We start from the raw sequence: 16,182 nt of genomic DNA, 5'->3' as shown, positions 1-16,182 counted from the left end.
TGTGTTTCTGCAGGGAAAAGAGAAAGCAATAAATGTTGAAGAGAAAAAGAGTTTAGAAGGAATTTCTGCTGGGTTTATCAGTCTGCGTGTTTCTTCATTAGTTGGAGTGGGGATGTTTGGGTATCAGAATTTATCTCAGTACCCTAGGGCAGGGTTAAGTCTTTTCCTCTGCTGTAGAACATGTGTATTTCATTCCCAATGAGGAATAAAATCAGATTTCCTAGTGAAATCAAATTTGGACAGAAATACTTAGTTTGCAACTAAATAAATTCTTATGTTAACTGAAAATTATTATAAGCTTCCTTTCCTGCTTCAAGAGAAACAACAAAAGTTGTAGGATTTGAAGAACTCATAAATCATGTGATAGAAGCAAAATCTAAATACCTTTTCATCAAAATTTATTGTTGGTAAAACATCTCATTTCAGAAGTTTGTAATTTACATACATAGGAATTTATCAAATCTTATATGTAATTTAGTATGCTTTTAAAATAATAACTGAATTAGAGAATGTGTGTGAACCATTAAATTTTTGCATAATACAAATCTATATTTATTTTAAATGAATTCTCCCTTTATACATTCACTTTAATATTAATAAGATACTCATTAAATTTTTAATATCTATAATGTACACTTAAGTTAGTCCTTTCAAATTTCTAAAATAATATTTTAAAATCATGTTTTCTACTTTTTTAAACATTGGGACCCTATAAATGCTAAGCAAACCTGCAAAATATTTTGAAAAATCACTGTTAAGAAAAGAATATTCATTGAACTTAAACATGGAAACCTAACTCAAAATGTTTCACATTAATCACTGATCATTATTTTTCAAGACATTTTAAAATAATTTTTCATATGCATTTTGACCTTCAGTAATAAGGTAAGTGAAATATGACTTAAGTTTTTAAGAAATCCCATTACATTAACATGTAAGTTTGGGAAGGTTTAGAAAAAAAATTTTTTTAAATCCATATAATGATTTTGGTCCAAGGCCTAACCAAACCCTAGAGAAGAGAATGACTATCTTGGCTCAATAGCTTTTCTTTGGAACTTTTTATTTTATTTATTTGTTTATTTTGGAGGTGCTGGGGATTGAACCCACGGCCTTGTGCAAGTTAGGCAAACACTCTACTGACTGAGCTAGATCCCCAGCCCTCTTTGCAACTTTTTTGAAGAATCTCCTAGAACTTTGTAGTCTTTCTGAAAAGCAAAGCAATAAGTTTATTAACTACATGTTTAAACATTTTTTTAAAATACAAAATAACCCACACACACTTCCTGGAACTGCCATCTTAGTTTTCTTTTATTATGTCTTCCAAGTCTTGACCACACTGAATAGTGTTAACACTGGTGTGATGACCTCACCCTGTCTCAGCAAGCAACACCACAGAACAAACACACAGTGAACATTTGCTGAGCAAATGAGTGAAGCAGAGAGTGTGAGGTTGAGGTCTTTCTCTTAAATTCTTAACTTCCACGTAACTGGTTCCATGTATAATAGTATGGCCCCTCCTCAATCTATCACTTGGCGTGTGCATTGTCATTAAAACCGTGAACTCTGAAGAATCAGATCTTGGCCCAAAGAGCAGTTTGAGCTTGAGCAAGCTACTTACCATCTCTAAACCCCAGTTAATTGGCTTATAACTCAAACATACTAACTGTCCTTTTAACCTTGGGTTTTTTATGTGACTGATCACAATAACTAATATTTACTGTTTACTATGGTTGTGATGGGTCTTATCTAAAACTTTATGCTGGGTCAAATAAGACTGTATTTCCAAGCAGAATATTCATTAAAGGCTTATAATCAAGGTGAATATAGACTCTGGTTTCCTTTGCTATTACAGAGGATATATAATCATATCAGATAGGTATATCATAATTTATGCCTCTCTTTAGTTGTCGAATATTTTGGTTGACATATCATCAAACAATTATGTTGATGAGTCATTACTATATTCATCTACTAACACATACTTTGTAAGTTTATTTTATATATGACATCTAAAATTTTGTTTCCTTCAAGCTGATTCCTTAAAATAAATTCCTAGAAGTACTAATATTAGAGCAAAGCTTATGGCATTTTGATGATTGTGGCAAAGTGCTGGCTAATCACTTTCCTAATGACTAACTAGTTGAATTTCTATGTCAGAGTCCATATCTGTCCTCACAATTCACAGAAAGAAATAACTAGTGGATGGCATTGGAGATGTATTCTACATACTATTCCCTTCTCTAAAGGGATTCATACACCTACTGGGATGCACAAGTATTTTGAAAATTAAAAGGATGTAGCAAGGTAATTTAGATGAGGACTGGTTTCTTTGAAGCATAGCAATTTTTTCAATTTAAGTTTCTTACCCTCAGACAGTTAGCAGCTACTTGTTCACATATCAGGAGCATTTCTCTATTTCATCCCTAGTTGCCTACTAGAGATTTTTACCATATTATTTGGTGCGGTGAAGTCATTTTGATTCTGCTTCAGCCTAACTGAGTAAAGAATGATTTACCTGGAATCCCACGGCTTCTCTTTTGCCATCATAATATTAGATAATTTTATAGAAGATGAGTGAGCTCACCATGGATCAGAAAGCCTGGCTAACATTTGCTACCTACATACACAAGGTATCCAGGCAAACCAGGGGGCACCACAAGACAGACAGCCCGGCCTCCCATTCAACATACACATAGACATGGAGCTTGTTTAGAATGTACAGTTTCCAATTTTTTATTATAGAAAACATGAACACCCTCACTCTCTTTTGCAAAGGCAGCCTCTACTGATTATACTGAAAGCAATATTTCTGAAATTCACAGAGGCAAACACTATAATTTTGGGCTATTTAATATATACACAAGAATAATATGGTTAACAACAAGTCATAACTTCCTTTCTTTTCAATTTTATATTGCATTTTGGGATCTAATTTTCCAATATATCATCCAAACTCAGAGTGTTAACACAAAATAATAAGCCACTTAATGTCCTTTTTTGTGTGTGATTGTGTAAAATGTGCCACAAATTTGTTTGATTAGGAACAATAGTGCATTTTTCTGTAAATAATGAATCAAATAATACAATATAAACAAGCTAAAAACTGGCCTTCCAGTATTATTCTTGCATTTTTATTTCCTTTAATGAGCTGGATGCTTTTTAAATTTTTATTTTACTGCATCAAGTTCAAATTCTCAAACCATCTTTTAATTACAAATATTTTCTAGAAATGTCACTTATAAAGTCACTTATTTTATTGAAAGAATAGTTTCTAACTTTATGATCAAATCTATGGAGAAATCACAAAACATCTGCTAGATTTCCAATCACCTGGCACATTTAATATACTTAGCCTCTCACCTTTACCACTCAGAAAACTGTTTTGCAATGAACCATCAGTCTTTCTCAGAAATGCCCAGTTTACTTCACATATGAATTTTGTTCAACTGTTTATTAGAATTTATTTAAGATGATATTATCTCCTGTTACTTGAAATATGTTCTTTTTATACACATAGCTCATTTTGTTATTTGATGAGATAATATTTTCATCAAGGAGAAAATTCCATTATTCTTAATGATTTGGGATGCTATTTTAAATATGCAGCCAAGTAAAAATCAACATAATTTTTCTGTAATTACAATTAAGCTCAATGATTGTACTAGATTCTGGTAAAATACAAAATATGTCTCTATTTGCAAATAGAGATTTGCAGAGAACCTTATTCATTCAGAATTTGTGATAATCTGAGCATGGGTTCAAGAGTGCTTTTTAATCCAGGTTTTAGAGCAAATAAATGAGTGTCCACTTGCTTATTGTGCAAAGAAATCATATAACATGACATTTTACTAAGAACAGTTGAAAAGCATTTTAATTGGTTTGATAATTATGTTGCATGATACAATATTTAAAAGCACAGTTTGGCAAATCAATGCCTCTTGAGCCATGATTGCCTAGAAAATACAATATTTTTTTCTTCAAATGAATCCCTTGTATGGACTCATCTGTAAAAACCGGCCATATAAAGAACTTAATATTAGTTGAATTCTACTTAAAGATCTTAAATAGGTGGCTGAGTGCCCATTTGACTGGCTTGAAAAAAATACACTAAAAAATATTTAAGTGTTCATTTGCCTTTCAAAAAGTCCAATTCCATGTTGAAAGCAGTAAAACTTTTGTTAGTGATAAAAGCAGTTAATTTTTGGTAGTTGGTAAACAACATTATTTAACATAAAATCTCTTAAGTGATTTTTAGAGTAATTTTTTACTGAATTGCATGGTATGTGGTGATTTGTATTCTTCTTGCATTTTAGATAATCCTGAGCCAATATTAAAGAGGAAATGAAAAAAGAAGTCAATAACATTTTTAGCCTAACCAGATGTGAATTCCCCATGTCAGTCTAGCATGGGGAAATGATTATGAAGTAAGGTGATATTTTGAATTTAGGCATATATGGTATCAGTGCAGGAAAAAAAAAATTAACCTGGCAGACTTGGCTGCTTCTCCTTAGGAAGACCTGCTTATAAGTTTAACCCTGGGCTGGCATCTAGGAACTAGGCATTCAGAAAAGTTCCATGCCTGTTACATGCAAGGAAATGGGTTATGCTGGACATTGACTTTCCTTCCAAGAGACTAAAATCTTGTGTATGTGCCAGGCTGAGATGGCTTGTATGACAAGCTCCCAGTAAAAACTCTGCCTACCAAGTCTCTGACAAGCTTCCCTGGTGGGCCATATTTCATGTATTGTTGTCCGAGTCATTTGGGGTGCTGTAATAGAAATGACATAGGCTGTGTGTCATGGACAATAGAAATCTCTCTTCTCGTGGTTCTGGAGACCAGGAAGTCCAAGATCAAGGTACGAACCAATTTGGTTGCTGGTGTGGGCCGCCTTGTTTGGTTAGTTGGTGTGGGTAGCCTCTTATTTGGTAGACGGGGCTGCCTTCTTGCTGTGTCCTCACGTGGCATCATGGGAAGAGACCCTCTCTGATGTCTCTTCTCATAAGGACATTAATCCCATTCAGGAGGACCCCACTTTCATGATCTAATCGCCCCCAGAGGCCCTACCTCCTAATTCACATAAAGGATTAGGATCTGCACCCATGAACTCAAGAGGGACGAGGAGTAGATGTCGCAGCTCACTGTTGGAGGGACTGAGTCCATCCTGTGTGATTTCCCCGGGAAGAGGGTTCTGGAAGCTTGCACCTCGTTTCCCCTTGGCTTCCTGCCACGCACCTTGACCTTTGCTGACTTTGTATTGTATTCTTTGTCCTCATAAAACATAGTCACAAGTACGGCTGTGTGCCGAATGCTGTGGGTCTTCCTGGCAGATCATCAAACTTAGGGGTGTTTGGGGGACTCCCCACACAGTACGTTATCAGTGGTGATTTAAAGAACATTTGAAAGCCATGTGCTATTGATATTTATGTCATTTGTGGATGATGAGGCTCAGCATTCTAGCACTTCCCAAGAGATGCTGATGGTAGTAATCAAACGTTTTTCTCAGCATGACAAGTAGAATACTTTCTCCAGATATCCTAAGACTGGTTATAGGCTGGCCCCTATCTTTAATTTAAAGATGAGTTCTTTAGTTTAATATTTTAAAAGAAAGTTTCTCTAAATTCCCAATGATTTGCACTGTGCCTAGCTTGATAAATGTTGAAGTTAATTGAAGATGACTCCAATAACTCTTGAATGCTCCGCTCTTCACCAATTCAGTCCTGTCTGCCTGCAGTATCCCCTCCCCACCTGCTCCTTAGCACTCATACTCTGAACCATGTAAGCACTATTACACACTTCCAGACATTTACATCTAGTAAGTTTCTTCAGTGGAAATTTAGTAAAGTTTCAAGAAATTTATTCTTCAGGTTTTTATGTATTGCTATGTATAATTAACAGCTCTTAGGAAAACTGATGTATAGATTTAACCACATCTAATAATTATTTTCAGTATTTATTAAATGACAGAATCTGAATCTAAATGAAAATTTATATATTAACAGCATCCTTAAGAAAAATAAAAAGCCAAGTATGCATATACCAAATGAACTATCCATGATGATGGAAAATTGTTAAATGTTAAAGAGTATCTTCCCCTTTGGAACCATAATTCTCTTTGTCCACCTTTCATCTGTATCCAATGAGTTGCAAAATGGTTTTTTAACTTCCTTTTGAAGGTGCTTTCATACCAATTCCAGTATCCAGTATACTACTGTTGACTGCCATTTAAAGACTTTGGGAAGATTCTACTATTAATGAAATTTTAGGATGCTGTCAGCTGAAGTTCAGAATAACACAAAGCCACAAGTTCATATGGAAATACAAAGTGAAATGGGAAAGCATTGTTGCAAAGTCACCACCAGATAGGTAAAACTCAGGAAGAATTATGCAGATAACTCAGGACACTTTCTTAACCTCTGTTGACTTTCAGTTTGGACGGATTGTGAACAAACTGAAAAACTCTTCCATTTGTGAAGCTCTTGAAGTTATTTTAAGGTATGAAGTATTTGTAAAAGAAAATCATATGTGTACTCATTATATTGAAAACATGACTTTTATTCTAGTCTTATGGGAAATGTAGCAATTAGCTAGCAACAAGAATAATAATTTTCTCTAGAAAACTTTTTAGAATAAAATTCAAGTATCCAGTAACTTGAGACCAAGACAAGAATAAGGCCTCTTGAGAAACTACCAAAGAGTCTTCTGACTTGGATTTGGGTAGCAGTTCACTTCTAAATCAGCTGTCCACATGCAGGATGTCTGACTACCTGTGATAGCTCAGAGATCCCATTTTTCAAAGATGATGTTTGTTGTACCATCCTGGTCCTCAAAGCTTGGTTGGAAGACAAACATAGTCCAGAAATGTGTGTTATTGCACTACAACTAGATTAATGTAGAAATTGAAAGTCTTTAGAAACTTATAGCAACTCAACCTAGCCAACACATCCAAATAAATGGTCATTTTTCTAGGTAATTCATCTATATTATAATTTACAAATGTATTCATCTGTGATGAATTGAATTTTTTTCTGGATGGCCCTTCACTTCGTATAATTTAGGAATTTTTTTTAAAAATCAGATTCTTATACCCCAACACAAACAATGGAACCTACATTTTGGGGATGAGGATAAATCCCAGCAACTGCATTTTAACAAGCTGCCCAAGTCCTTTGTTTTCATTCTCAAATTTGAACACTACTACTTTAGGAGGAGAGCCAGCTGCATGATTCATGTATTTTTCTAAGTGTGACATTGTCTTTGGGAGCCAGCCAGTCTAAGAACCAGAGACGCAAAGGTCACAACTGACACGAAGTTGACTGTAGTCCCCACAAGATGCAGGTATGTTAGTGGCTCATGGAAACATCCAGGTAACAGATACCTGTGGTTCCTGGGTATGATTCTATTGCCAGTTTATAAGATGCCTTTGTGCAAAAGATGTCCTTGAAGCCACCTCATGACATTGTGCAGGGAAAATGTAATAAATACAGTCATCCCTAAGTGTCTGTGGGGATTGGTTCCAGAATCTCCCTTACACCACAGTTGATGGATGCTCAAATATCTACACACAATGGCATAGCATTTGCATATGATCTAGGCACATGCTCCTGTATGCTTTTAGTCATCTCTAGAATACTTAAACTACCTAATGAAATGCATGTGCCAAATAAGTAGTTGTTATACTATATTGTTTAGGGAATAATGGTGAGATTAAAGGCCTGTGCATGTTCAATACAGATGCATGTTTTTCTAGAATATTTTTGGTTGGGTCTGCCAATGTGGAGCTCTGAAACACTGAAGGGCTGCATGTCTATCAATCAATGATGCTTGTGATAGGAAGAGCACTCCCTTAGTGGTTCCCTGTTTGCAGCCAGCACAGTGTATGCATGCCCAGGTGAAGGAGAACAGCCAGTCTTGTGGTAAAATATAGTCCCAATTAGAAAGCATCAAAGCTCTCCAGCTCCATAAACATGGACCTGGGAAAACTTCACTTCCAGAGAGTATGTACATCGGACTAGGGATAAAGGGAGAAATCAGTGTCCCTGGGCAGATGAGCTTCCTCATTCACCGTCAACTCTTCATCGATGATTTTACACAAGGGAGAAAAAAAAATCATAGATTATCATTGCCAAGCAGGAGGGAGAGTTTTGTATGTGTTGGTGCCCATATATCAGGTATCCAGCAAGCACCAATTCCTTACTCTCAATTGACCCTACCTCAATCACAGTAGCTTGGGGCTGGCCCAACAGAAGATTTGCAGCTGAAAAGTAGGTTTTCTGTGAAATAAGAAAGGAAACTGGGAGTCCTGGGAGGAAACGGAGAGGAAATGATCAGTAACTTGGAAGGTTCTTTAAATTTCTGGTTGTTTTTTTTTTTTTGTGGAACTCAGGGTGTCATGCATGGTACCCAAGTGCTTTACCACTGAGCTACATCCCTAGTCCTTTTTTTTAGTTTTTATTTTGATACAGGGTCTCACTAAGTGTGTAGGCTGACTCCAAACTTGCAATCTTCCTGCCTCGGCTTCCTGAGTATCTGGGATTACAGGTGGGTGCCACCATACCCAACTTCAGGGTTCCATCTTCATATGCCTCAGCACACCATGGGCTACATGTATTCCATTTAATGGAAGTTGTAGCATGGCAGGTGTAAAGAGAGCAAGTGCAGAGCAGATGTCTCTTGCCAGTCAGCCACATCAGTCATTACCACTCCCCGCAAAATGGTCTCTTTTACTTAGTTCTTCACTGAGTTCTAACTTTCTTTCCACGTCAGGAATCCTCATCATGATGTCCATGTGCAGAGAAGTACACGTGTACGAATATATCCCATCTGTCCGGCAGACGGAGCTTTGCCACTACCATGAGCTGTACTACGATGCAGCCTGCACCCTGGGAGCCTACCACCCGCTGCTGTATGAGAAACTCCTGGTGCAGCGCCTGAACACGGGCACCCAGGCGGATTTGCATCGCAAGGGCAAGGTGGTCCTGCCGGGTTTCCAGGCTGTGCACTGCCCTGCACCAAAACCCATCAATGCACACTCTTAAAAGTGACTCTTGAGAATCAATGTGCAATAAGATACTACTGTTGTCCTCGAAGTCACAAAAGAATACTTGAAACTAGATTTTAGACAATGTAGTATTGAGTCTTTAAACTGTAATTTAGTGGTGACCCTGAGAATTCTTCTCTTTCTAAAGCCATTGAGTATTTATTACTGCTTTGAATATAGAAATGGAATTTTAAAAAAATACTCGAGAAAGATACAAAAAAAAAAAAAAAGAATATATAAAAAGAAAACAGATGTATAACCATGGGTATGATACCTCCAAAAAGGCTGGCCTTTTCTTATGCCAGTGGTACCCTTTGTCAGGGTGGGTAATGAAATGGTTTCTATCTAGAAATATCCAAATTGAGGTCTAGTACCTAGCGTGTCACTCAGATATGTATTCATCCTTAAGTTTCCTGGATTTTATGATGAATGCCTGAAATATCACTCAGATGTTTTATCTTGAGAGCAAAAAATCCCCCGTATATCTGATCAGGTGCATAAGTTTCCAACCTTTGTGTCTCCCATCTCCTCTTTGCATGGTCCACTGAATGCTTTGCACTCTGTGTATCAGGACAATTTCTAAAACCATAAATCATCCATCCTGAGCAGTCCAAGGAAATGCCCACCCCCTGAGAGCACCACAGACAGGCCTTTTGTTTCCCTGCGACAACATCACTGGCGAGTCCACACGGAATCACGAGGCTGCAGAGGCAGGGGGAGGCCATTCCTCAGCTTCAGCTTTTCAACCTTGTGCCTCCAGGCCTGCAGGTCCACCCCACAGCTCTTGGAGAGCAGGTGACTCATGTGACAATTGGTACAACCTGGCAGGAGAAGCCAGGGGACAGACTTGTTCCTTCCAAACTGGACAGGACTGTGGCGCCACTACGCCGAGCTGTGGGGGACGCACGCCTATCTCTTTTATACAGATTCCATGCAGGTTTATATCAGCTACTGGGAACTTGACAGTGATGTACTCTAAATTTTCACTGATTCTTTGTACTGACAGACATTTAAAAATCCGATCCTTGTTTTCACCAGTATGTTTGATGTCAACAGCATGACAAAGCCATATTATTAAATAAAATTATGTGAAAGCATGGCTTTTTAACAGCAAGGAAAAAAAATTTTCAGATGGAAATGCAATTAGGGGAAATTTTCACCCCAATGTGGTAGCTATATTCAGGTTTTTAAATCTCAACTTGTGTCACTGATACATGATTATTATCATTCTTATTTTGGTATGAAGATAGTACAATAGAAACATTTTGGAATACCTTAATTAAACATGCTATTATTTCAATATTAAAACAAAAAAAATATCTCAGTGGTACAGTTAAAACTTGTTGGCAAGGACAGAAGCTTAATTAAATACTATTTCCCTTGCAGAGTCCCTGAATGTCAGGAGAGTTTAGTGGAAAAGGTTTTTTTTTGTTTGTTTGTTTCAGGATTGGTTTGTTCCAGAATGCTCTTGAGACTGCTTTCTTGAGCAAGAGTGGTTTACAGACACTGACAGCTTCTATTTAGTTATTCTACTCAGCAGAAAGCAAGCTGGATAACAGACATCCCCTGTGGCTTATTACAGTATCAAAGTGGGAGTAATTGAAAACTTTGAGTCCTGACAATATCTAATAAAAGTCCATTCTGAGAGCCCTGTTACTAGTCTATGAGAAGGGATGGATGGTTCTTCTGTGTGCTAACTTACATCCCGGTAGACATGGTCCTGCCGTGTTTCTAATTTCCCAGAAGATCTCAGGCTCATCCCCGTTTACGTGTGTGACAGCCTCTGTAACTCTAGAATGCCACCAGAAAGTTATGATGTGGGACAAGTATTTCCTCCTGGAATCCTTGGATTTTCTAAGTCTTCCAAGTTTTTCCATGTTAAATGCCCACAACTATTAAAGTTCTTTTCATAGAGCTCTAACGGATTCACTTATGGGCCTCCATATTATCCAGGACACCCTATCTCGGGTGACATGAGATTATAGCTAGAGAATCATGTATTGGGATCAACAAAAATATTTGTGTCCAAAAGCCCCAGAAAACACTTTAAAGATTTTTAAATAGCATTTTGTTATAGCATGTGTACTTTTAAAGGGGCACTTTCATGAAGGTTACAAGAAAGACTGGAGATCATAAAGGAAACTTAATTAAAATTTTTGAATTTATTATGGCCCTAAAGACTCATGGGGATCAGAGTCTGTTAAACATTCAGAAAATGTGATACACATATTAATATGGTGTTGGCTGGGCATTCCTCTATTTAAAGGTTTATATTGTTTAAATACCCAAAAATGTTACACAGTGATAGTTAATGAAGGCTGCTTTTAGTAGTAGCTAAATGGGCCCTAAGTGGCAGTATTTTGCCAGATATTTATTAAATTTACATACCATACTTGGGAACTCCCATAAACAGAGTCGCGGCCTTTCTGTGGAGTAGTTGCAGTCAGCGGCACCCCACCTCTGCCAGAAATCGGCCCTCTTCTAGGAAGGAAAGCGGGTTGAATCTTCCTGGTGCCATCTGAAGCCATCAGGGGGTTCTTTATCTACGCTCAGGACTAAGAGGTCACATCTCTTTGCATTTCAAGACAGTGTCACTCTATCTCTTGTTGTCACTATTGTAAAGAAACAAATGTTGACCAAGAATGACAATTCAAACACATCTAGGTTCCCCATATTTTTTTTCTCCAGTTGATCATGTGAGGCAGGAGGATAGTGTGTAACAAGTGTGTCGTTCTCAATCCTGGATTGTTCCCATGGAATACCAATGATGGGCCTTGCCCCTGACTTCCCGTCTACGTTCTCCCAGGGCTGCTTCTATGGAGAACTTTGTGCTCAGAACCAAGAGATGATCAGTTAAAAGTCGCATGTAAGCCTCAGGGCTGTGCTTTACCAGGCAATTCAGAGGTTTTGACATCACTGTGTCTTTTCTGGTCTTCCTGGACACAGAGCTCAAAAAATAGCACTTCCATGTGTCTAATCTGCTTGGTCCCTCAGCCACTTTATCAATCTTGAACTCTCCGGTAGTCTCTGTCATTATAGCCATAACATGTGGGCCAAAGCAACACTAAGAAAATCCTTAACTTTTTCAAAATTGGGAAATCCAAGGAACTGGATAACTCTAAGATGAGTTTATGAGCCAGTTCATTCTGCCGGAGCAGGTTATATCTTATGTTCTTGATGGACCCTTCTAAGAGTAAGGAACACTGTGTCTACTGAATTAATTAGGTGCTGTTTGGGTGCATAAGGTGGGATCAGTGTTAGATGAGTAACAACATTTCATATGCACCAATGAGACAAGCAAATTTCTCCAGGTTTTCTTATAAATCAACACACAGTGCATATTGTCAGGTTACTTGATCTCCTCTGCTTGGCTGTGGGAAAGACAAAGAAAGGGCATGGAGTGGGACTTGGGGAATTATCAACAGGTGCATGATTGAATATATAGGACACTAGTCTCAGATTGTGTTCTGTCATGTTGTCTGTTTGGATTTTGGACTTTTGATGATTTAGGTCTCTAACCCTGTGGTTACACACCCAATCAAGGCAGCTCCATTTAGAAATCAATTGCTTAGTTAAAATGTGCCTGAGTTTAAACTTGTTTTTTATACTCTGGATATTTCCATTGTGAAATTATTCTGCATGTTTTTGTCGGGCATTATTTAAACACTTGGTAAATGAATGGTCTTTTTCTGACATAACATGGAAGTTCTGATTCTTGTTTTATTAAGTGAATAAAGGATTTTAGTGAGAAAAGATAATCTGACATATTCTCTACAAGTTTAGGCTAATGAAATGTGAAGAATTAAAGACACTGATGTAGTTCTTATCTTAGTATAAAAGTGTGCATGTAGATATAGTTATATAATTGTATATATACATATCTACACACATGGTTGGTTTTATAGTCTTTTTCATTAATCTTTATGATGAAACCTTTACAGTAAATCTTATTTTAATTATGAAAACACCAATTTTTTAAGAGAAGGAAGCAAATGTTTTATGTCCTTCTGTTAAAAAAAAAATTACTCCTCTACCTACCCACCCAGACATACACACTCACATTCTGCACATTTTGACAATATTAAAAGAATAACAGAAATATTTCAAAGGCATAATGATGGTAGAACCACTACCTTAATACAGAATTCTAGTCACAAGCCTGATTTAATTCTGAACTTTGAAGACTTTACCTGTAATAGCTCATGGCTTTTACAAGATTAGGGGAAGAAACATTTATTGGTTCCAAGGAAAATAGTCTTCTATAGCTAAGTTTCAAACAAATAAAATGCATTGGTAATGTTAAAATCTAACATTCATAACACACATCCCATTTTGTTCTAGATAAAATGCTTATAAAATCCTTCCAGTGGAAACCAGTGAACTTTTTTAACAGGTTTGGGAATTTTTTTGTATGATGATTTTTAAAAACTAAATGTGTACTCTTCAAACTAATTAAGGCCTGAGGTTTTCCAGGAGTTGCATTTTAAAAAAGTGTTTGTACACATTTTAACACTTTGATATTTTCTATTTTGGTTTTGTATATTTTTATGTATACACAGTGTACAGACTTTTTCTTGTAAATAAAACACACTTTTCATTTGTCTAGAAGCTTCTCTGTTTTTATTTGTAGAAGTCACACATGGAAATGACTAAGTGGCAAAATAATGAGCCATTCCTAGAGGAGCAAAAAAAAAAGTCACCCAAAGCTGAAGTCTAACTAGAAGACTGGATGGCAAAAGAAGTAACAGCACATGCCTTCAAACTATAAACATTAGCACAGCCTGACCCGGAGCCAGAGGTGGTGGAGAGTTCTTCCAGGGTTTAATTGTCACATGCAGGAAAGTGAAGTGGCAAAATCAAATGGGAAAGACAGATTTTCAGCAAACCCATCCTGATGTTGCCTTCGTCACCTAGCTTTTTGATGAACTTATTGCACTTATTAATTTATTACTCTTCCCCAGTGTGTCAGTGATTTGAGTCGAAGAAAACATAAACAAGTTATTAGAGAAAAGATTAAAGACAGTTGAGACACCTTCAACCCACCAAGATGTCAAATTAGCCTGGGTATTTTCATACTTGCCACAGACAGGGAAAATCGGTTAATTGGATTTCTGGAAGGAGATCCTCAGTCATTTGCACTTTTTTTAGTTAGAATGTGTAGGAATCCTCATCTGGGAAGGCTTCAGGTTCAGATGTGAACAGCTGGGGAATCCGGAAGACATTGGTGGTCAGGGATGGTGGTACTGGATCCCAGAGGACTCCCGCCACCCCGCGGGATGACAGCTTCCTTCTAGGTAAACCTGGGTCCGGCTGGCCATGCTGGGAAGAGTCCAAGGACGCTGGTCTATGCCCAGTGGGCAGCAGGATGAGCAGACCTGGGCACGCGGAGGGGCACACACGGAAGACTGTCCCTGGAGATCTGAATACTGAATTCTGGGAGGATTAAGGGTAAAGAAGAGAAATCGTGTTAGATAGGTAGTGCTCACAGCAGTAAAGGAGGAAGCAGAGATTTCCTCCACTTAGACAATGTTTCAACTTAGAGTATTTTAACTCTGTGTGCTGAAGCTATCCACATTCCCCCAAAAGCAAAATTCAAATTTTGGATTTGGAAGTCTTCCAGGGCTAGCACTCTACATTCACACCCTCTTTGTCTGGACGCTGGGCAGTGGCAGTCAGCAGCATCTCCCCGTTAGTCCCCACCCCCTACCCTGATGAGAAACTTCCCTACAGTGCATTGTGTGCTGAAGTAGGATGTGCGCCAGTTAGATGGATTCAGAGCGTCTGCACCTTAGGAAGAGAATTAGTCGGGGTGAAGACCTGGGCAGGGAAAGGATGTTCAAAGAGAGAAGCAATGAAAATAAATGCCACCGGCTGTCTGATGTCATTTACATGTTAAAGTCATTGATTCAGAAATAAAAACACTCCAGCATCCAGTGACCAATGCCTGTAATCCCAGCAGCTCTGGACACTGAAACAGGAGGATCAAGAGTTCAAAGCCAGCGGGCTGGGGTTGTGGCTCAGTGGTAGGGCGCTTACCTAGCATGTGTGAGCCACTGGGTTTGATCCTCAGTGCTACATAAAAATAAATAAAGGTTTCGTTGTTGTTGTTGTTGTTGTTGTTTTTAAGAGTTCAAGCCAGAGTCAGCAAAAGTGAGATACTAAGCAGCTCAGTGAGACTCTGTCTCTAAATAAAATACAAAACAGGGCTGGGGATGTGGCTCAGTGGTCAAGTGTCCCTGAGTTCAATCCCTGGTACCAAAAAAATAAAATTACTACTCCAGCAACTAAAGTCACACCCAGTTTATCCAGCCAAATGACACCAGTGCAATGTCAGGTCAATCCAGGTGCACAGGATGTGATGGGAGTGAGCAGGGATTGGCAAACCTTCACCCAGGGACTGACTTTGTAAATAAAGTTTGATTGGGACACAGACCTGCTCATTCACCTCCACTGCTGAGACTGCTTCCATGATGCAAAGGCAGAGTTGAACAGTCAGGACTGGCATCATGTCGTCTCCCAAGCCCAAAATATTGATTAGCTGACCCTTCACACAAAATGTTCATTGACCCCTGTCATGAATCCAGTGTGTGGAGAACCACGTGGACTAGCCCATGGCGGATGGTGTGCATGTGCTTCTCATAAAATCACTTTAGAAGGTAGACGTTCTATTAGCTTCAGAAAGTTGGGGTCAGAGAGGTCAGTCATCAGCCTGTCTTCACACAGGCAGGAAATGACAGAGTCGGGCTTGCAGTCCTTGTCTGACTTCAAAACTCACGTTCAGAGCCATGGTGCTAGTTTTTTAAAGCGGCCCCTCTCTGATCTTCTGCCCTAATACTCAAAAAATCCCACACCCCAACAGACTCCCAGCACCCAGATTTTGGAGGCTGATTATGTAGTTCTATATTGCACCGTGACATTTTAATCAAGGCACTGTATGACTAGGTGCGCAATAGGCTGCACTATCTAGGTTTGCTCAAGCCCACTCTATGATCACACAAAGAAGAAATCAGGCCTGGGCTTGTGGCTCAGCTGTAGAGAGCACATCGAGTATGTGCGAAGCGCTGGGTTTGAGCCTCAGCACCACACAAAAATAAATAAATAAATAAAATAAAGGTATTGTGTCCAATACGACATATATATATAT

General features: G+C 38.3%; 1 protein-coding gene across 1 annotated transcript in view; it reads left to right on the top strand.

Moving 5' to 3' along the window:
* The window catches only part of St6gal2 (ST6 beta-galactoside alpha-2,6-sialyltransferase 2), a 28,755-nt gene extending 19,719 nt beyond the window's left edge, over positions 1–9,036 (top strand). The window contains exon 5 of the mRNA XM_076833792.2: positions 8,765–9,036. Within this exon, the coding sequence (XP_076689907.2) occupies positions 8,765–9,036 (272 nt within the window). The remainder of the gene's footprint in view (positions 1–8,764) is intronic.
* The last annotated feature ends 7,146 nt before the right edge of the window (positions 9,037–16,182 follow it).

This window comes from Callospermophilus lateralis, chromosome 14, assembly GCF_048772815.1.
Source record: "Callospermophilus lateralis isolate mCalLat2 chromosome 14, mCalLat2.hap1, whole genome shotgun sequence".
Classification (NCBI taxonomy): domain Eukaryota; kingdom Metazoa; phylum Chordata; class Mammalia; order Rodentia; family Sciuridae; genus Callospermophilus; species Callospermophilus lateralis.
Note: the sequence above shows the minus strand (reverse complement) of the source record. Positions and strands in the feature narration are given on the sequence as shown.